This window comes from Gorilla gorilla, chromosome 8, assembly GCF_029281585.2.
Source record: "Gorilla gorilla gorilla isolate KB3781 chromosome 8, NHGRI_mGorGor1-v2.1_pri, whole genome shotgun sequence".
Classification (NCBI taxonomy): domain Eukaryota; kingdom Metazoa; phylum Chordata; class Mammalia; order Primates; family Hominidae; genus Gorilla; species Gorilla gorilla.
The window spans coordinates 43030874-43052954 of record NC_073232.2 but is presented as its reverse complement, the minus strand read 5'-3'; the positions used below and the strand labels follow the sequence as shown (position 1 = coordinate 43052954).

The window sequence follows — 22081 nt, the reverse complement described above, 5'->3', positions numbered from 1 at the left end:
CGTCAACGGAACACAAAAAGGACAGCTTTAAAGTATGCTGCCAACCTCTCAGATTCCGAGAAACATGAACAAAGATAATCCTATTTGAACAAGCCCTGCCCTTCTCAACTCAATGTTTTCCTGGAGTTCTGCTCTAGACAGAAAAACTTGAAGATTGGATGTTCCTGACCTAAAACAATGTTAGATTATAAGGCCACTAAGTTATAAAATGAATGTGGAGTCTGTCATCCTTTGGAGACCAGGACATGAGCCTCCTTCCACACAAAACATTTTACAGGGAATATATAAATCTATCTCTGACTTACTATTTTTATTTATTCATTTTTTTGAGACATAATCTTACTCTGTCATCCAGGCCCTATCAGTGGCCGTATCATAGCTTACTGAAGCCTCCAACTCCTGGGTTTAAGGGATCCTCTCACCTCAGCCTCCTCAGTAGCTGAGAGTACTGACACGCATCACCACACCTGGCTAATTTTTTTGTAGAGCTAGGGTCTTGCCATGTTGCCCAGGCTGGTAACTCTGATTTAGAGTAGGGTCGAAATCTATATTAGAGTAAGGGAAATGGAAGTGTTGGAGGAAGAAAAAAGAGAAAAATGAGGAAGGAAAAATTGTGTGTGTGTGTGTGTGTGTGTGTGTGCGAAGTGAGAATAAATATAGATATAGACAGGAAAATATATGTCCTGCAGTTTAAGAGTAGAACCCTTCTCAACCACACTGACTAGAAATATTTATGATCCAGAGGAGCTGACAGAAAAAAGACAGAGATCATCACAGAAACTAGGAAGTCATGGGAACAGGCATGGTAGTGATGAAGAGATGACTGCAGGTGGATATATGAGGAGAAATGGGAATAAAAACATCTGGAAAAACAGTAAAGCATAGCCAGCAAACAGGTCTAGGCTGTGGTTCGTGATAAATATTGGAAGACGAAACCCTTTCCTTTTGGCTTTCCTCTTCGTATACCTTTTCCTGTTAAATACTGTTGATTTCACTTGAATAATAATTCATATTATCAGTAAACAATGAAATGCAGCCCCTAGATCTCTGGGCATATTCCTTTTATGCTTTCCTGATCATGTCAATGAACCGTGTGCATCACCTACCCTAGCTATTCTGGAATGCTTAGGCAAATACTCCACTGAGTTGAGTCATACTTGAGAGCTGACGTCAGTGTACATTTTAGTAGAGAACCCAGTTAAGGTTTCATGCTCCAGGAAGCTTGTTCTGATTAGTTTTAGCTTAAAAAAAAAAAGATAGCAGAGAACCTAGTTAAGGTTTCTTGCTCCAGGAAGCCTGTTCTGATTAGTTTTAGCTTAAAAAAAAAAAAAGATCAACCTGTGCTTAAGAGTTGGCACAGAAAACAATTCTGCAGCCATGTTGGTTTTAGTGACCATGTTTTTATAATTACAAAGTAATATGCAGGTGAGAACAATTTACTTTTCATATATATATAAATTGTAAGATGTGTATACATATACATCTTAAATTCAAGCAGATGAGAATACTTTAAACCATTCAGAAGAATAGCTACCCCTTAAAACTTCCCAGAGGTAACATGTTTTCTTCTGGAAATTACCATCTATCTATCTAAGTTATACATATATATAAATTACTTTAAAAAGGGTCACCTATACTGTGTTATCTATATTATTTAAATGTATAGATAGCACCTGTAATCCAAGCATTTTGGGAGGCTGAGGTGGGAGAATCACTTGAGGTCAGGAGTTCAAGACCAGCCTGGCCAACGTGGTGAAACCCCCATCTCTACCAAAAATACAAAAATTAGCTGGGCGTGGTGGTGCAACACGTGTATTCCCAGCTACCCAGGAGGCTGAGGCGAGAGGATCCCCTCTGAACCCAGGAGACAAAGCTTGCAGTGAGCCAAGGTCGTGCCACTGCCCTCCAGCCTGGGCGATAGAGTGAGACTTCGTCTCAAAAAAATATATATATATATACACATATATAAATAAAAAAATATATTATATAATAAAAAAGTATAGATAGAATAATTTTTTTTTTAAGAGAGAGAGTCTCGCTCTCTCACCCAGGCTAGAGTGCAGTGCCATGATCATAGCTCACCATAACCTCAAATTTCCTGGGCCCAAGCAAGCCTCCTGCCTCAGCCTCCTGAGTAGCTGGGACTGCAGGCGTGCACCACCACACCCAACTAATTAAAAAATATATATTTTTAGAGATAGGGTCTCGCTGTGTTGCCCAGGCAAGTCTCAAATGTGTGGTCTCAAATGATCCTCCTGCCTCAGTCTCTCAAAGAGCTGGGATTACAGATATGAGCCACTGTGCTTGGCCCTCAATTTTTTAATGGTTGAATAATTTTCTGTTACAAAGTTAGTGTCTAATGTATTTAACCATTTCTCTATTGGAAGACATTGAGGTTTTCTTCAACTTCTTTCTCACGAAAGTTACAATTTTTACAAGTTTTCTGTGGTTGTCTTGCCCTCCTTTTTAAATGTAGTATTTCTGGAGTGATCAGCACAATCTCTGGCACATAGCAGGTATGTTAATTCCCTTTCCTTCTCTCTCTATATAATGTGTGTGTATATACAGGCACACACACACATACACACATAATTTTTTTTAGGTTTGAGAATAACTTTCTGTTGAGCTATCTACACTTTCTCCTTATCAGGCTTGGCCAACCAGCTTATATGAGATATGTCCTTTGCAGCTATGGAGAAGTTTTTCTCTGTGAGGAGATAATTGATATTTGTTTAAATTAATTGCTGGCCTTGGATTATCAACACCCAGAACTGAGTATAGTCAGTGAATCCTCAGATTTATACAGCCTATCTCTCTCTGGTGCATCAGTGGTTTCATCTTAGTAGATAAAAGATGACACATTTTGGTAAATTGGTAGGATGAAAACTTTTGCTAATACCGCCAATTTCATGTTTGTGCACTTAAAAGTATTATTTACTTAGTTATTTTGCTAATGCATATGAGTAAATCTCACTGCAGGATGCACATCTAATTTTCATGCTTGGAAAAATAGAGTAAAGGCAATTCTAGTAAAATTTCTTAAAGTGGAAAGTGGAAATGGAGCAATCCTGATTCATAGCTAGATCTGGTGAAAGCACAGAAAATAAAAACAAAACTAAAATCCATGGTGATCTCTGTAAGAAGGTGTGAAGGGGTGAGAGAGGAAATGGCACAGCATGGGTAAATACATCAAATGCAGTTGGGATAAATATAGATGGGTGGAAAATAATTGTAAGGGAAATTGTTCCAGGAATGTCATGGATTTCCAACTAGGGGGATTACTGTGTGCAGCTGTTGAATGGGGGCTCATTCTTGAGGTCTCAAGTTCCACCTGTTGGGCAATAAAGCCTTTTGAGTGAGTGACATGATATCTCTCCTGGAGAAGCCAATCATCTCACTGTTTTGGTGTAGGTGGGGCATAAGGATTAAACAAACAAAAAACTTCCATGTCATTTTTTAGCTATTCTTGGCCAAGAAGGTACCATTTCAGTCAAACTTTAAAGAATATTCTTAGAATAAGTGATAACATTTTCTTCGTATTTATGTGTGTGTTTTGTTTTTGTTTTAAATTTATCATCTAAGGCTACACTACAAAGATGTTTTCCAAAATTTAAAATAATGCTTGTATTTGCTTCCCAAACTATTTTCCTGCTCCAGATTTTAAAAAGAGGTGTGAGAATTTAATCAGCTCATAATAATAAACAGCTAGCAAGGAAATACTCTTCTAAGGAAATTCAGGACCCAAAATCTTTCTTAGGCAGTATTCAAGGAGCCTTCATTGTGAGTTTAAGTGGAAAGAAGTGTTTTTCAAGAGAAAGTGTTTGTTATTCCAAAGCGTATTCTGATAACTATTTTGGCAAAATTATGAAACATCATTAAAATAGCCTTTTACATGAATTTTTTTCTTTCTTTTTTTTTTTTTTTTTTTGAGATGGAGTCTTGCTGTGTCGCCCAGGCTGGAGTGCAGTGGCCCGATCTCGGTTCACTGCAAGCTCCGTCTCCCGGGTTCACACCATTCTCCTGCCTCAACCTCCGGAATAGCTGGGACTATAAGCACCCGCCAGCACGCCTGGCTAATTTTTTGTATTTTTAGTACAGACGGGGTTTCACCGTGTTAGCCAGGATGGTCTCGATCTCCTGACCTCGTGATCCGTCCGCCTCTGCCTCCCAAAGTGCTGGGATTACAGGCGTGAGCCACCGCGCCCGGCCTTACATGATTTTTTATTACGTTATTAATGTGTTCTGTTTCTGTAAATGCACACAAAGTCAAATATGATAAAATAGTGCTGTTTCTGGAGAGTGTGAGAATATCAGTATAAAGGTGCTGTAAAAATGAATTGGGTATTTGAGATGTATACACGTCAGTTAATTCACTCTGAAGGCATGTACTCATTCTGGGACTTTGATATTGTAATCGTTCTACCTCTCCTATATTATGCTACACATCACAGTCATTAGATCACTCCGTGATGTAGAGTTAATTTCAGCATATCTAAATATTATCAGTTATGAATGAGAATTCTAGGCGTGTAGTTGAGAGTTACAGCATACACAGTTAATGGTTATTAATTTGGTGCCTATTTTGCCAACTTAGAACACTCACTTAGAACTCAACTTCGAACAAAGCTTTTCACAAATATCTATATCCCCCGTTACTCTTATCATAGCTCTATTGTTGGTGAAGATTAGCCGAACTGAACATGCCGTCTCTATTGCTGTTATTTTCACGGGTTTGGGTGTCAATTACGGGTTCCCTAGAATTTGCCCGTAATTGACTATGTCCCACTATAGGTAACTCTGGAAGTGACTGGCAGCTTCCAGTGTGGTTCTCCCGCCTGTCCATTGGACCTTGCAGGAAGCCCCGCCTCATCAACTCAGTCAAGGGCTTTAGTTGGCCCGGCGTCGGTGAGTGGCGGGTCTTAGCTCCGCCCTGGCCGTCCGCTGCGCTGCCTGGGTCGGCGCCGTTTCCAGTTGAGAGATGGCGGCCGCCGCAGGTAGATCGCTCCTGCTGCTCCTCTCCTCTCGGGGCGGCGGTGGCGGGGGCGCCGGCGGCTGCGGGGCGCTGACTGCCGGCTGCTTCCCTGGGCTGGGCGTCAGCCGCCACCGGCAGCAGCAGCACCACCGGACGGTGAGCGAGCGCGCCCGGAGGCTCCGGGGAGGGCGGGGCGGCGCTGGCGTGTGGGAGCCGCCGGCGGGCAGGCCGCCGGGGCAGCAGGCGAGTTACCTCAACTCCCGGCCGCTCCGGAGGTTGCCGGGCACCGAGGAGCCGCCGTGCCCTTCAGGCGCCTGCGGCGGCGACCAGGAAGGGAGGGCGGGCGGGAGGAAGCCGAGAGGAGGAGGAGGGGCGACGGCGGGGATGTTCCCGCAGGACTGGGGACACCAGGGCGGGGAAGGCACGGGACTTGAACCTCTCCCCGACCCGCCCCCAATCGCGTTCCCTCCCTTCTTCGTTCTTAACAGCCCTGCCCCAAGGCTCCCTGAACGGAGCCGGATCGAAGTTGTCCCCTTTCCCTCCTCCTCCGGGAGGGTTGGGGAGTTCTGAGTTGCCGCGGCCGCCTTGTGTGTGCCAGGAGAGTGGCAGTGCCATGCTGCTGGGAGCTGCCCCGGAGAGCAGCCCAGGACCCCGGGGGGGCCGCCTCTCGTCCTCTCTCGTCCCCGAGGGGTCGGGCAGGAAGGAAAATCAAACTTTATTCCCCTCTGTGACTTCCTGTGTGTGTGTGCATGGGGAACCGGCTCCCTCGAGATGGATGCTGCATTGCTTCAGGAGGCAAGCTTCATCCTCTTGGGTCCTTAAAGGTGCTTTTGGGGGTCCTTTCGAGGGCTACTGTATAAGCGTGTTCACGCGTGCCTGAAGCGGGAAGGGTGGGCAGCAGGCACAGGAGAAGCGAATATGACAAGTTGTTGACAGAGGCAGAGATTTGGTGATTGTATTAACCAGTTGTTGCTGGCTTTCATTGGCTGGCAGAAAAAGAGGATTTCTGTTTGAACACTCTTGGGTGAGTGTGTGTGTGTGTGTGTGTGTGAGAGAGAGAGAGACAGAGTGTGAGAGAGATTTCTTTTTTCAGTTGCAAGAGATGAATTTGGCATGGAGTTCTTAACCTAACAAGTCAGGAGGTTTCCTTCCCTTGGACTTTCTAGACCTATGTGTGTTGGTCTCTGGCCAGCTCTGAGGGAAAGAATGTAGGTTTTATTTCCTGGGGCTGAGTTGTATAGTGTGATTATTAGAGGATCACTGCAAACAGCTTGATAGGAGAAACTACAACAGTACCTTCAACCCTCAATAAACACATCGCCTGCCTTGTTCTGATCATAGCTCTTAAGAGGAAACTGAACTGGAGCTCTTCAGAGAGGATACTCCTAAGGGCAATGACAACATCAAAATCGAGTGCCTGAAAGATCTATGAAAAGACCTAATGCTCTGCAAAAGCAAGGTTGTATTGTTATTATTAGTCATAGGTATGGACCCTATCCTCATTCTTGTGAGAAGATTGTACCTCTTTTTATTTGGCATACTGGCATATTGCTTTGCTGAAGCTTTTGGGTGACAGCCAAGAGCTTTTCCACAGTTCAATTTAATTTGCATGTTTCATAGCCTCTAGTTATGTGTTTTGTTCTCTTAAAAACATAAGGCCACCCCAAATTTTGATTGCATTCCCCTTTCCGTCGAACTACTTAAAGGCTTCCCAAGCTGTCCTTAAGTACATATTTTGATAAGACATCTTCTGACTTTGCACAGTTTTTAAGACTGTTTGGGTGTGATATTCGTTTAGCATTTTAAAAAATTTGTGCCTTGTATATTTTCCACTATGCAAATTTGTCAGGCTGTGAGTGTCTCCCTTGTGGGGGTACTTCACGAAGGTGTTCTCTGTGCTATTCTAGGGTGGGTAAAAATGAAGTGCTGAATTTGTAACTGAAAGCACAATTAAAACGAAGTGTTATTTCTAAAGGGCAGGAATGTTATGGGAATGGTGACTTGTACATGAATTTAGAATTGTAAGATTTTGTAAAAAATTGAACCTGATTATTTAAAGTGTATAAACATTTTATTTTTCTACAATTCTTCTGAAGCCATCATCTATACAGCTGTTTCCATAGGATAGTCTGTGATTCTTTACAAGAAATTCCATTTAAAAGATATTGAGGCCCTGAAAAGAGAGAGACTTGGCCAAGGTTACGTTAGCTAATATGTAAGTTTTAGGACTCCCACTCATCTGAGATATTCTCACCTCTTATTGTGTTCTTTTTATTGTAAAGTGCAAATGCTCCTTCACATCCCTCTCCTCCCTTATAAAATTTACTATTGTCCATTAGGAAAGTATTGCTATTTCAAAACCCCATGAATGGGAATTCTCCTGTAAGTAGGTGTTGATATGAGTACATATATTAGGTGAATATGGGAGCAAACAACTTACCAGAAAGAATAGATGTTCTGGTAAAGGTCCCTGAGAGACACTAAGGTTGAATCTTGCTTGGGAGACATCCTGTGTATGTGCAGCAGATGGCAGTCTGCATTGGACTGGATCACAAGTCCAGTTTGTGCCACTTTCGTTCCGCTGTATGGTATGGTAAATTACAACCAGGGGGGCATAACCAGTTACAGCACTGCCTAATTTTTTGAGTGAGAAATTCATCTGTTCCAACTTTCGGGAATGAGTCCAAAGCAATACAGTAGCTCAGCTAGTTGGTAAGTGCAATTATGAAGTTATAAACTTAGTTTGTCTCTTCCCCCTTCTCCATTAGTATGTCATTCAACTGAGTAAATAAGAGTAAAGGTACAGGGGCTTATTCAATATTTTTAGCACCATCTAGTGTAATTTTTCTCCTTCTCTCCGGCTTGTGACTATAACCAAAACTGATGTAAAATGTTTGTTGCCTGCTTTTCTGTATGGTTAGTGAAGGTGGCTGCTATTTTTAAGTATGATTCTTCGAAGAGGAACTGCCTTTCATTGTGAGCTGTGTAATTCCATTGCTAAAACAAACTGTTTCATCTCTGATTATGACAGCCCCACTGTTGGCATTTTCTAGCAGTTAACGGCTATGCTGAATTACTACATCTTTTACTTAAGTCTGTCATTGTCCTGTTACAGTTTGTGGCTGACTTGCTCTACTTTACACATCACAGTTCTTTTGGCAATGACATTGTTTCAGCTTAACCTGAAAGTTTTAACAGGTTACACTGCCTGACACAGAGGCAGGTCCTAACTCTTTGAGTTCCTCATAGTCTGGCCCAGTCTTATTATGCCAGATTCATCCCAGCACAAATACTCTGTTGTACTTAAGCTAGTCTCTGCACTGTCCCATACATTCATACTAAACCTTTATGGATTTTTTGTAGCTGAATTTCAGCCTTTATCACCCCTAATCACTCCTCTAGCCTTTAAGGTTCATTTCAGGTTACAGACTGTGATGTACAATTCCTTTTGAATCTAACATTCTCACTTTACACATGAGGAAACCTAATAAACTGAGGAAAGTCACTTGTTAAGTTATGTTTGTGGTTATGAACAGACCAAGGATTAAAATTCCTTTACTTTTTTTTTTTTTTTTTTTTTGATACAAGGTCTTGCTTTGTCACCCAGGCTGGAGTTCATTGACACTGTCACAGCTCACTGCAACCTTGAACTCCTGGGCTCAAGCTGTCCTCCCACCTCGGCCTCCCCAAGTAATGTGCACCACCATGCCCAGCTAATTAAAAAAATGTTTTTGGCTGGGTGCGGTGGCTCACACCTGTAATCCCAGCAACTAGGGAGGCTGAGGCGGGCAGATCAGGAGGTCAGGAGTTGGAGACCAGCCTGGCCAACATGGTGAAACCTCGTCTCTACTAAAAAGACAAAAATTAGCCGGGCATGGTGGCAGGCGCCTGTAGTCCCAGCTACTCGGGAGGCTGAGGCAGGAGAATCACTTGAAACTAGAAGGCGGAGGTTGTAGTGAGCCAAGATCACGCCACTGCACTCCAGCCTGGGCGAAAGAGCGAAACTCCGACTCAAAAAAAAAAAAAAAAAAAAAAAAAAAAAAAAATTTTTTTTTTTTTTTTTGGTAGAGACAGGATATTTCTACCAGGCTGGTCTTGAACTCCTGGACTCATCTTCCCAAAGAGCTAGTATTATATACGTAAGCCACTACATCTGGCCAAAAATTCCTTTAAATGGAGATGGATTCAATCATTCCTAGTGTGAAGATGATACTTTCAGGGATAATTTCTATAGTTCATTACTAGAAAAGTTTCTCTAAATGTGTAGAGAAAAAAACATTTCCTAGTTTGAATCTTGATTTGTGTAATTCCTGGCTCTTAACCCTTTTCTATTGTTGTATTCTGTCCTCTCTGAATTCTGATGGGATTTATTATCTTTAGGACACAGATTGACACCGACATGATTTCTAAATGTTTTATTTGTGGGCATCTAATCTTACTGGGGAGATAAAGCAATGATGTGTATCTTATTACCTTTGTGGCTCATAGACTCTAGCACAATGCTGGGTACATAGGTGACACTCAGACAAGCATTAGTTAGCTATGCACCCCTTTTTCTGCTTGCTAGGGAAAAGATATGCCCTTTATCTCCTCTCCCTATCCCCCTACCCCCAGTTTGGCTTGCTTAATAGCCTTCCTTAGGTAGCCACATTTGGAGAATTCCTTTAAGCTTAGTATTGCCAGTGCTGTCTTTGGTTGTATATTACACTTCTTTATGGTGGATTGATGGAAAGAGTTGGTACCATTGGATTAGCTCAGCAGTGGTCATTAGCTTTCTGACAATAGCCAGCAAAAGTATAGTGATTACCCAGAGTATTACAAGTATATGTTTGAATCAGATTCCACATTTGTTGGTTTATTCTATATTAAGATTTTGAGAGTTCTGGATAAATATGTTTAAGAACAGACTTCTTCTGTTTATTTATGTATTTATTTTAGGTGGAGTGTTGCTCTGTTGCCCAGGCTGGAGTGCAGTGGCGTGATCTCGGCTCACTGCAACCTCCACCTCCTGGGTTCAAGTGATTTTCCTGTCTCAGCCTCCCAAGTAGCTGGGCATATAGGCGTGTGCCACCATGCCCGGCTAATTTTTGTATTTTTTGTAGAGACTGGGTTTCGCCATGTTGGCCAAGCTGGTCTCGAACTCCTGGCCTCGGGTAACCCACCTGCCTCGGCCTCCCAAAATGCTGAGATTACAGGCATGAGCCACTGCACCCAGGCCAGACTTCTTCTATTTTTTTTTTTTTTTTTTTTTTGAGACAGATTCTTGCTCTGTTGCCCAGGCTGGAGTGCAGTGGCGTAATCTCGGTTCACTGCAACCTCCGTCTCCCCGGTTCAAGCGATTCTCCTGTCTCAGCCTCCCAAGTAGCTGGGATTACAGGTGTGCACCACCATGCCCGGCTAATGTTTTTGTATTTTTAGTAGAGACGGGGTTTCACCATGTTGGTCAGGCTAGTCTTGAACTCCTGACCTCGTGATCCACCCACCTCGGCCTCCCAAAGTGCTGGGATTACAGGTATGAGCCACTGTGCCTGGCTGACTTCTTTTATTTTTAAGGAAGCAACCATTCTTTTTATTTTTTATTGTTTTTAGAGACAGTCTTGTTCTCTTAACCAGGCTACAGTGCAGTGGTGTGGTCATAGCTTGCTGGAACCCTCAACTCCTGGGCTTAAGCAGTCCTCCCACTTCAGCCTCTTGAGTAGCTGGGTATATAGGCATGTGATGTGTCACCATGCCTAGCTCATAAAAAGAATTTTTTTTTTTTTTTTGGAGAAACAGTCTTGCTATGTTGCCCAAGCTGGTTTCTTAACTCCTGGCTTCAATAGATCCTCTCGCTTTAGCCTCCCAGAGTGTTGGGATTACAGGCATGAGCTACCACATCCAGCACAAAATCATGCTTATTTTAAAACTCATAAAATATCTGAATAAATGAACTTGGATATCTTAAAATTCTGATTATTTGAACTTTTCTAAGTCCCAAGTGGCTTTTCTTTATGCTTCATGTAACTCTTTTCTTTAACATGAAATCTAAATAGAAAATACAGCATCAAGAGTGGTTTAAGTCAAAGGCAATACATTGGTAGGAAATCATTCAGATGATGTTATCAATGAAATGCTATTTTATTTCAACTTCAAACGTGAGATAGCCCTAAAACAAAAAATGATTTGCTATAAACTGCTAGGATGTTTTTATTTCTTCTTATGTTTTAGCTTTGCATCCCTATAGATTTTCTTAAAAATTACTGTTTGTTTTCCTGTGATTAAGGTCAAGATTACCTTTTAATATCTCAGGATAGCTGTTAGAATAGAGGATTCAAAGGCTGATAGCCTCACAGAGTCTTACTCTGTCGCCCAGGCTGGAGTGCAGTGGCGCAATCTTGGCTCACTGCAACCTCTGCCTCTCGGGTTCAAGCAATTCTTCTGCCTTAGCCTCCCGAGTAGATGGGGCCAAAGGCATGCGCCACCACGCCCAGCTAAATTTTGTATTGTTAGTAGTGACGGTGTCTCAAGGCTGGTCTTGAGCTCCTGACCTCAGGTGATCGGCCTGCCTCAGCCTCCCAAAGTGCTGGTATTACAGGCATGAGCCACCATGCTCAGCCGTTTATTCTTTTTTTTTGAGACGACGTCTTACTCTGTCGCCCAGGCTGGAGTATAGTAGTCTGATCATGGCTCACCGCAGCCTTGAACTCCTGGGCTTAAGTGATCCTCCGACCTCAGCCTTTTGAATAGCTAGGACTACAGGCACAATCCACCACACTGGGCTAATTTTTAAATTTTTTGTAGAGATGAAGTCTCACTATGTTGCCCATGTTGGTCTTGAACTCCTCGGCTCAAGCAGTCATACTGCCTTGGCCTCCCAAAGTACTGGGATTATAGGGTGAGCCACCATGCCCAGACTCTTTATTCTTTAATTAATGCCATACCATGGCTCATGGATATATTAGAATTACTAGGATAACATGTTAGGAAAACTAAGATGTTACTGTGGAAGTTGTGCACTTTAAAGAATCTTAAACGTTTGCCAGGCGTAGTGGCTCATGCCTGTAATCCCAGCACTTTGGGAGGCTGAGGCGGGCGGATCATGAGGTCAGGAGTTCGAGACCAGCCTGACTAACATGGTGAAACCCCGTCTCTACTAAAAATACCAAAAAATTAGCTGGGTGTGGTGGTGCGCACCTGTAATCCCAACTACTCGGGAGGCTGAGGCAGGAGAATTGCTTGAATCCGGGAGACGGAGGTTGCAGTGAGCTGAGATCATGCCACTGCACTCCAGCCTGGGTGACAGAGCAACACTCCGTCCCGGAAAAAGGAAAAAAAAAGAACCTTAGTGATTAGAGTTCAGTAAGACCTTATATTGAGGAAACAAGAGTATGAGTGGTGAAATGGCTTTTTTTTTTTTTTAATTGAGATGGAGTCACGCTGTCATCCATGCTGGAGTGCAGTGGCGCTATCTCTGCTCTCTGCAGTCTCTGTCTCCTGGGTTCAAGTGATTCTGCTGCCCCAGCCTCCTGAGTGGCTGGGACTACAGGTGCGCACCACTGCCCCCTGCCGATTTTTGTATTTTTAGTAGAGATGGGGTTTTGCCATGTTGGTTAGGCTGGTCTCGAACTACTGACCTCAGGTGATCTGCATGTCTTGGCCTCCCAAAGTACTGGGATTACAGGTGTGAGCCACTGCGCCCGGCCGAAATGGTTTTTTTCTTAGTAGCTCAGCGTGTTAATACAGAACTGGAAATGGGTCATGCATCTTCTCATTTTCCTGTTCAATTCTTTTCCTACTAAATTACACAATTCTTTGTTTCATTTAAAACACTTAAGCTGAGAGTGGTTCTAAAAAGTGGATTGGGGTCAATTTTTTTTTTTTTTTTTTTTTTTTTTGAGATGGAGTTTCGCTGTTGTTGCCCAGGCTGGAGTGCAGTGGTGTGATCTCGGCTCACTACAGCCTCTGCCCCCAGAGTTCAAGCGATTCTCCTGTCTCAGCCTCCTGAGTAGCGGGGATTACAGGCACCTGCCACCATGCTGGGCTAATTTTTTGTATTTTTATTGGAGACAGGATTTCGCCATGTTGGCCAGGCTGGTCTTGAACTCCTGGCCTCAGGTGATCCCCCCACTTCAGCCTTGGAAAGTGTTGGGATTACAAGGCATGAGCCACTGTGCCCGGCCAAATTCTTAAAGTACCTAACGTCAAAGTCAGTCTTGAATAATTACTCTCTAATTTAGATTAAGCTTGATAATAACTGTTAAAAAACCTTTCCTCTGTAGGTTGAACACAAAAGGAAAACAATGCATTTATTTCACTGCACTTTGTTAAATGCTTGCAGTTAGCTTGTGTAAAAATGAAAGTTGGCTTCAAGCAAATTAATTTTAATAAGTTTAGTGAATTATTGGTCCAAAAACTGTGTACACACTTGAATCTTTTATATTGATAAAAATATAACTTCATAAATTTTTTCACCAATTGGGTCTAAAGCATGCTAAAGGTGGAACTTTTTCTTTTTCATTTTTTTATTTTTATTTTTTTTATTGATCATTCTTGGGTGTTTCTCGCAGAGGGGGATTTGGCAGGGTCACAGGACAATAGTGGAGGGAAGGTCAGCAGATAAACAAGTGAACAAAGTTCTCTGGTTTTCCTAGGCAGAGGACCCTGCAGCCTTCCGCAGTGTTTGTGTCCCTGGGTACTTGAGATTAGGGAGTGGTGATGACTCTTAACGAGCATGCTGCCTTCAAGCATCTGTTTAACAAAGCACATCTTGCACCGCCCTTAATCCATTCAACCCTGAGTGGATACAGCACATGTTTCAGAGAGCACAGGGTTGGGGGTAAGGTCACAGATCAACAGGATCCCAAGGCAGAAGAATTTTTCTTAGTACAGAACAAAATGAAAAGTCTCCCATGTCTACCTCTTTCTACACAGACACGGCAACCATCCGATTTCTCAATCTTTTCCCCACCTTTCCCCCCTTTCTATTCCACAAAACCGCCATTGTCTTCATGGCCCGTTCTCAATGAGCTGTTGGGTACACCTCCCAGACGGGGTGGTGGCCGGGCAGAGGGGCTCCTCACTTCCCAGTGGGGGTGGCTGGGCAGAGGTGCCCCTCACCTCCCAGACGGGGCGGCTGGCCGGGCGGGGGGCTGACCCCCCACCTCCCTCCCGGACGGGGCGGCTGGCCGGGCAGACGGGCTCCTCACTTCCCAGTAGGGGCGGCCGGGCAGAGGCGCCCCTCACCTCCCGGACGGGGCGGCTGGCCGGGCGGGGGGCTGACCCCCCCCACCTCCCTCCCGGACGGGGCGGCTGGCCGGGCGGGGGACTGACCCCCCCACCTCCCTCCCGGACGGGGCGGCTGGCCGGGCGGGGGGCTGACCCCCCCACCTCCCTCCCGGACGGAGTGGCTGGCCGGGCAGAGGGGCTCCTCACTTCCCAGTAGGGGCGGCCGGGCAGAGGCGCCCCTCACCTCCTGGACGGGGCGGCTGGCCAGGCGGGGGGCTAACCCCCCCACCTCCCTCCCAGACGGGGCGGCTGGCCGGGCGGGGGGCTGACCTCCCCACCTCCCTTCCGGACGGGGCGGCTGGCCGGGCGGGGGGCTGACCCCCCCACCTCCCTCCCGGAAGAGGTGGCTGCCGGGCGGAGACGCTCCTCACTTCCCAGACGGGGTGGCTGCTGGGCAGAGGGGCTCCTCACTTCTCAGACGGGGCGGTTGCCAGGCAGAGGGTCTCCTCAATTCTCAGATGGGGCGGCCAGGCAGAGACGCTCCTCACATCCCGAACTGGGCGGCAGGGCAGAGGTGCTCCCCACATCTCAGACGATGGGCGCCCGGGCAGAGACGCTGCTCACTTCCCAGATGTGATGGCGGCCGGGAAGAGGCGCTCCTCACTTCCTAGATGGGATGGCGGCCGGGCAGAGACGCTCCTCACTTTCCAGACTGGGCAGCCAGGCAGAGGGGCTCCTCACATCCCAGACGATGGGCGGCCAGGCGGAGACGCTCCTCACTTCCCGGACGGGGTGGCAGCGAGGCAGAGGCTGCAATCTCGGCACTTTGGGAGGCCAAGGCAGGCGGCTGGGAGGTGGTTGTAGCTAGCGGAGATCACGCCACTGCACTCCAGCCTGGGCGCCATTGAGCACTGAGTTAACGAGACTCCGTCTGCAATCCCGGCACCTGGGGAGGCTGAGGCTGGCAGATCACTCGCGGTTAGGAGCTGGAGACCAGCCCGGCCGACACCGCGAAACCCCGTCTCCACCAAAAAAATACGAAAACCAGTCAGGCGTGGCGGCGTGCGCCTGCAATCGCAGGCACTCGGCAGGCTGAGGCAGGAGAATCAGGCAGGGAGGTTGCAGTGAGCCGAGATGGCAGCAGTACAGTACAGCTTCGGCTCGGCATCAGAGGGAGACCGTGGAAAGAGAGGGAGAGGGAGACCGTGGGGAGCGGGAGAGGGAGAGGGAGAGGAAGGTGGAACTTTTTCTAATGCAGTTCTGGAATAATTTGATGATATGACATCGCATTTTGACATCTCAAAGATATGAGCCTTTTCCAAAGGTTCTTTAATGATGTTAATACTATTTATTAATCCAGAAGAGTGGGTATTAATTTTTATGCTTTGTTCCTGAAGTTTTCAGTTTTTATGTATTTTTTCTTGCTATTTATTTTCCACTTTATTGTTTAGGGAGTGTTTGTAATAATCATCAGAAAATTACTGAGGAGTCCATTAGGTGTTTGAGACTGTGTAGACGACAGTTAGAAATGTACAGTCCTGAACTGTACTGCCTTGTAGGTATCAATATCATTTAAACTTCTTTTTTGTCTGCTGAGACACGCCTACTTTGTACCTCTTTTCTATGATAAGTAATGTTAGAGGATATTTAAGAGCATTGTATTAATATCTGCTTTAAACTTTAGTTCAGAGAAAGTTAGTATGACTGATAAATTGTCAGATAATAAGAGAGCATATAGGTTAGCTTGAACCACTTGGTTTCTATAGATAGAGGAATAGATATAGAAGAAACCATCTAAGACCTGAGGACATTGTTACTTCATTTAATTTTTACTATAACCCTATGAGAGGTATTAACCCAGTTTTATAGATTTAAGTGTCATAAACTGGTTTAGTGCTAGGGATGCACTGAAAGGCAGGACACATGTTTTGGATTTAAGCCTAAGTCTGGCTAGGGTGAGAATTGTACTGTTCTGGGTGTCATTGTGGGTCATCCTTCCTTTTCCTTTCTGCTCCTTTAGCATGTTCTTCCTCAAGTATCTGCTGCTGTTTTCTTTCAAGAGATCTCGACATCCTTCCTACTGACTACATTTCTTTTTGTTTTGAGACGGAGTCTCACTCTGTCGCCCAGGCTGGAGTGCAGTGGCGCGATCTCGGCTCACTGCAAGCTCCGCCTCCCAGGTTCAAGTCATTCTCCTGCCTCATCCTCCCAAGTAGCTGGGACTACAGGTACCCACCACCACGCCCGGCTAATTTTTTGTATTTTCTTTTTAGTAGAGACGGGGTTTCACCATGTTAGCCAGGATGGTCTCGATCTCCTGACCTTGTGATCTGCCTGCCTCGGCCTCCCAAAATGCTGGGATTACAGGCGTGATCCACCGTGCCCGGCCCCTACTGACTACATTTCTTAAATTTCTTTCCTCACCCTCCCCTCCAGGTGTTAGCTGTTAGAGGTCTAAGATATGTGCTTCTTGGAGATATTCCTAATTTAGTTTGGATTTCTAAAATGTCCCACCCAGCTGGGCGCTGTGGCTCATGCCTGTAATCCCAGCCTTTTGGGATACTGAGATGGGGGAATCACCTGAGGTCAGGAGTTCAAGACCAGCCTGACCAACATAGTGAAACCCCATCTCTATTAAAAATACAAAAAAAATTAGCCAGTCATGGTGGGGAGTGGGGGGGCGCCATAATTCCAGCCACTTGGGAGGCTGAGGCAGGAGAATTCCTGGAACCTAGGAGGCAGAGGTTGCAGTGACCCGAGATCGCACCACTGCACTCCAGCCTGGGTGACAGAGCAAGACTCTGTCTCAAAAAAAAAAAAAAAAAAAAAAAAAAGAAGAAAAAGAAAAAAATAAGTCCCATCCAGTAAACCTGGTAATTACTGAGTTGCTTCTATACCAGATACTTTTATAACATTCTCTAGTGTACTCTACAACAGTCCTTCTGGCAAAATACTGTTCCCATTGTACAGATGGAAAATGAAGACTTAGAAGGGTTTGGTAACCTGGAGACATTCAGAAAATATCTGTGGAACTCCTGCATTTTGTGAGGCACTGCCCAGGGCATTGGAGAGAGAGATGCCTTTGTGGTAGTCCTAAAAGAGTTCACAGTCTGGCCAGGAGACATTGTACAAACAGACTATAAATGGCTGTGCTTCTTTTTTTTCTAAAGAATGTTCAGCGGGAGCACTTAGGACCTACCTGTGAGAGCTGAGGAAGGCTTCACAGAAGAGGTCTTGCTTAAGAGGAAACATTTGGGGCCAGGTGCAGTGGCTACGCCTGTAATCCCAACGCTTTGGGAGGCTGAGGCGAGTGGATCACCTGAGGTCAGGAGCTCAAGACCAGCCTGGCCAACATGGTGAAACCCCATCCCTACGAAAAAAATACAAAAATTAGCTGGGTGTGGTGGTGTGCGCCTGTAATCCCAGCTACTCAGGAGGCTGAGGCAGGAGAATCACTTGAACCGGGAGGCAGAGGTTGCAGTGAGCTGACATGGTGCCATTGCACCCCAGCCTGGACAACAAGAACGAAACTGTGTCTCAAAAAAAGAAAAAAAAAAAGCAAACATTTGGAAATATAATGTGACTGGAAAAGTGTGGTCAGCATTCCGGGCAGCACCAATCTGACATGACCTCATGAGGGAGTAAGATGTATTTGAGAAGCAGCCACTGGTTTGTTACAACTGGAGTATGGGCAAGAATAGCTGGAGATTAGGCTGGACAATAGTAGTTACACCAATGATAATATTTTTCAAGTATATCATGTGCCAAGAATTTTACATAGATTATCTCATTTAATTCTTGTGATACACTATGACCCAGGTACTGTTTTTATCCTCATTTTATAGATAGTGAAACTAAGTTACCCACTGAGTTAAATGATTTGCCCAGAGTCACAGCTGTTAAGTGACACACAGTAAATGACTTAACCACGATTGCGCAGCTAGCAGATGTCACACCTAGCATATAAACCCCCAAACAGTGGCTTCAGATCCTGTCTCTTAACCACTGTTTTTGTGGTGAGGGATCAGACTATGAAGGGACTTCTGAAGAAATTGAAATTTTGTTCTGTAGGTCAGTGTTTTTATGTTTTGTTTTTAACTCAGCCCACAGTAGAAGTACATTTTACACTGTAACCCAGTTATGTGTGTGCATTGTACACACATAAAACTAAAGAAAAGTGGCTGGGCATGGTGGCTCACGCCTGTAATCCCAGCACTTTGGGAGGTGGAGGCAGGCAGATCACTTGAGGCCAGGAGTTTGAGACCAGCCTGGGCAACATGGTGAAACCAACCTAATACAAAAATTAGCCTAGCATGGTGGTATACACCTGTAATCCCAGCTACTCCAGAGGCTGAGACGTGAGAATTGCTTGAACCCAGGAGGCAGAGGCTGCAGTGAGCAGAGATCACTGCATTCCAGTCTGGGCGACAGCAAGACTCTGTCTCAAAACAACAACAACAACAAAAAACAGAACTGAAGAAAAGTTTCATGAAATAATATTTTTTACTATGTATTTTATATAGTTTCTATTCTGTTTTGTTAAAGAAATACTAGTTGAGACCTAAATTGGTTTTACATCTTAAGCCATAGTTTGAAAAAATACTGCTTGTCCATAGATGAGCCGCTGAAGAATTTCAAGTGGGAGAATCAGATGATCAGGTAGGTAACGCTGGCAGCAGTATGAAGGCCGGGTGGAAAGGATGGGACCAGAGAGGTAGAAAGACCAGTAAGGAGCATCTCACTGGACCAAGGAAAAGATGCCTGACTAGGACAGTAGCGTTGTAGATAGAGAAAAGGGAAGAGAGAAGAGAGATTTAAGAAGTAGAACTGATAGAACTTGGTGATTGAATGTAGACTATCACTTACAACCAGTAGAAAGGCCATTCAATTCACGGTCTGTCTGACTTTATTACTCAGGCACTGAAACATTATTTCTTGACCTTTGCTGAGTGTTCCTTTTTACAATCATGTTAAATATGCTTTTTTTCTATGCCTCTAATTTTGTATTTAAAACTGTACTGACCTGCTAACATTTTAAATTTTGACCTGATTTAAAATCTGTGATTTTTTTTTTTTATTTTTTAAATTAAATTAAAACTTTCCTAGAGACAAGATCTTCCTCTGTCACCCAGGCCAGAGTTCATGGCACCATTATAAATCACTGTAGCCTCGAACTCCTGAGCTGAAGGGATCCTCCTGCCTCAGCATCCCGAGTAACTGGGACTACAGGCATGCACTGCCATGCCTGGATAATTTTTTTTTTTTTTTTTTTTTGAGACGAAGTCTCGCTCTGTAGCCCAGGCTGGAGTGCAGTGGCGCGATCTCGACTCACTGCAACCTCCACCTCCTGGGTTCTGGTTCAAGCAGTTCTCCTGCCTCAGCCTCCCGAGTAGCTGGGATTACATGGATGTGCCACCATGCCCAGCTAATTTTTGTATTTTTAGTGGAGATAGGGTTTCACCATGTTGGCCAGGCTGATGTTGAACTCCTGACCTCGTAATCCGCCCGCCTCGGCCTCCCAAAGTGCTGGGATTACAAGCATGAGCCACCGCGCCCAGCCACCTGCATAATTTTAAAATTTTTTGTAGAGGTGAGGGTCTTGCTATGTTGCCCAGGCTGGTCTGAAACTCACGGCTTCTAGTGATCCTCCTGCCTTGGCCTCCCAAAGTGCTGGGATTACAGATGTGAGGCACTGTGCCTGGCCAAAACAAATTTTTTTAAAAAAATCTTACTTTAAGTTCTGGGATATGTGTGCAGAATGTGCAGGTTTGTTATATAGGTATACATGTGCCATGCAAAAAAATTTTTTTATTTTAAAATTTATATATCAAAAATCAGATGGCTACCTTATTTTCTTGTGCCTGCTTCCCCTACTCTGTTCCATAGAATTTGAACGATTTGTGTAGCATTATGAAAATATTTGTTGAAAGGATATATTCTGGGTTGGGCGCTGTGGCTCACGCCTGTAATCCCAACACTTTGGGAGGCTGAGGTGGGTGGATCACTTGAGGTCAGGAGTTTGAGACCAGCCTGGAAAACATGGTAAAACCCTGTCTCTACTAAAAATACAAAAAAAAAGACTGGGCTCAGTGGCTCATGCCTATAATCCCAGCACTTTGGGAGGCTGAGGCGGGCGGATCACCTAAAGTCGGGAGTTCGAGACCAGCCTGAGCAATGTGGAGAAACCCCATCTCTACTAAAAATACAAAAATTAGCTGGGTGTGGTGGCACATGCCTGTAATCCCAGCTACTTGGGGGGCTGAGGCAGGAGAATCATTTGAACCCAGAGGTGAAGGTTGCAGTGAGCTGAGATTGAGCCATTGCACTCCAGCCTGGTCTGTAAGAGCAAAACTCCATCTCAAAAAAAAAAAAAAAAAAATTAGTCGGGTGTGGGTGCACATGCCTGTAATTCCAGCTACTTGGGAGGCTGAGGCAGGAGTATCTCACTTGAACCTGGGAGGCACAGGTTGCAGTGAGCCGAGATCAAACCACAGCACTCCAGCCTGGGCAACAGAGCAAGACTCTCTCAAAAAAAAAAAAAAGGGGGGGGTATATTCTGTTTATTATATTTCTCTGAAGCTTTGTGCTATAACTGAATTTTATGTTTGTTAATTAGAAGAATGCTTTTGAGTAATTTTCTTTGACTTTATTCTCTTTAATTTTTCATTTTTATAATAATATATAAGTTGATAAAGAGCTTTCTAATGGCCTTAACTTGTTTTGATCTCCTTTAGGGACTATTGAGCATTGTATGATGGTCTTATCTTTTTTTTTTTTTTTAAGTAGCCATTACTAAGCATGAAACCTTTTCGTAGTAAAATTGTAGCAGCCTTCCCCTGTACATTAGAAATATAGATATATGATTCCTACTGCTTCTGCTGCTCCAGTGACTCAGAAGGTATAACAGTATATAATTGAAAACAAATTATTTGGAGTGATTATAGCATTTTCATTGACTAGATATCTTACTAGATTGCTTTAGACAACACACATTCTTTGGTTTTCCAGTTATTACAGTACAAAAGTGTCAGTATTTATTTCTTTGGTAACTATGAAATTTTTTAGAGACATTATAGTATCTTCTCTTTTTTTTTTTTGAGACGGAGTCTCGCTCTGTCGCCAGGCTGGAGTGCAGTGGCGTGATCTCGGCTTACTGCAACCTCCACCTCCTGGGTTCAAGTGATTCTCCTCCTCAGCCTCCCGAGTAGCTGGGACTACAGGCATGCGCCACCACATCCAGCTAATTTTTGTACTTGTAGTAGAGATGGGGTTTCACCATGTTGGCCAGAATGGTCTCGATCTGTCTGCCTTGGCCTCCCAAAGTGCTGGGTTTATAGACGTAAGCCACCGCACCTGGCCTTTTTTTTTTTTTTTTTTTTTTTTGAGACAGTCTCACTCTGTCGCCCAGGCTGGAGTGCAGTGGCACAGTCTCAGCTCACTGAAACCTCCACCTCCTGGGTTCAAGTGATTCTCCTGCCTCAGCCTCCTGAGTAGCTGGGACTACAGGCACGTGCCACCACGCCTGGCTAATTTTTGTATTTTTAGTAGAGATGGGGTTTCACCATGTTGGCCAGGCTGGTCTTGAACTCCTGACCTTACATGATCCATCTGCTTCGGCCTCCCAAAGTGCTGGGATTACAGGTGTGAGCCACCACACCTGGGCGGACTACAATATCTTCTCTACCAGAAGAGAGATTATATTTGTAATGCTGTTGGTGAGCATTTTGAAATCTTTTTTTTTTTTTTTTTTTTTTTTTTTGAGACGGAGTCTTGCCGTGTCACCCATGCTGGAGGTCAGTGGTGTGATCTTGGCTCACTGCAACCTCTGCCTCCCGATTTCTAGCAATTCTCCTGCCTCAGCCTCCCGAGTAGCTGGGATTATAGGTGCGCATCACCATGCCTGGC

The 22081-nt window shown here is 44.6% G+C and overlaps 1 protein-coding gene and 1 pseudogene across 2 annotated transcripts in view; both read left to right on the top strand.

Moving 5' to 3' along the window:
• The first annotated feature begins 4883 nt into the window (after nt 1-4883).
• The window catches only part of MCU (mitochondrial calcium uniporter), a 192079-nt gene continuing 174881 nt past the window's right edge, over nt 4884-22081 (top strand). The window contains exon 1 of one of the 2 annotated variants that reach the window (XM_031015503.3): nt 4884-5128. In XM_031015503.3, coding sequence (XP_030871363.2) covers nt 4979-5128 — 150 coding nt within the window. In that variant the 5' untranslated portion in view covers nt 4884-4978. The remainder of the gene's footprint in view (nt 5129-22081) is intronic. The other variant, XM_063709991.1, reaches the window with a different exon arrangement.
• LOC115936169 (uncharacterized) lies at nt 9176-9338 on the top strand (annotated as a pseudogene).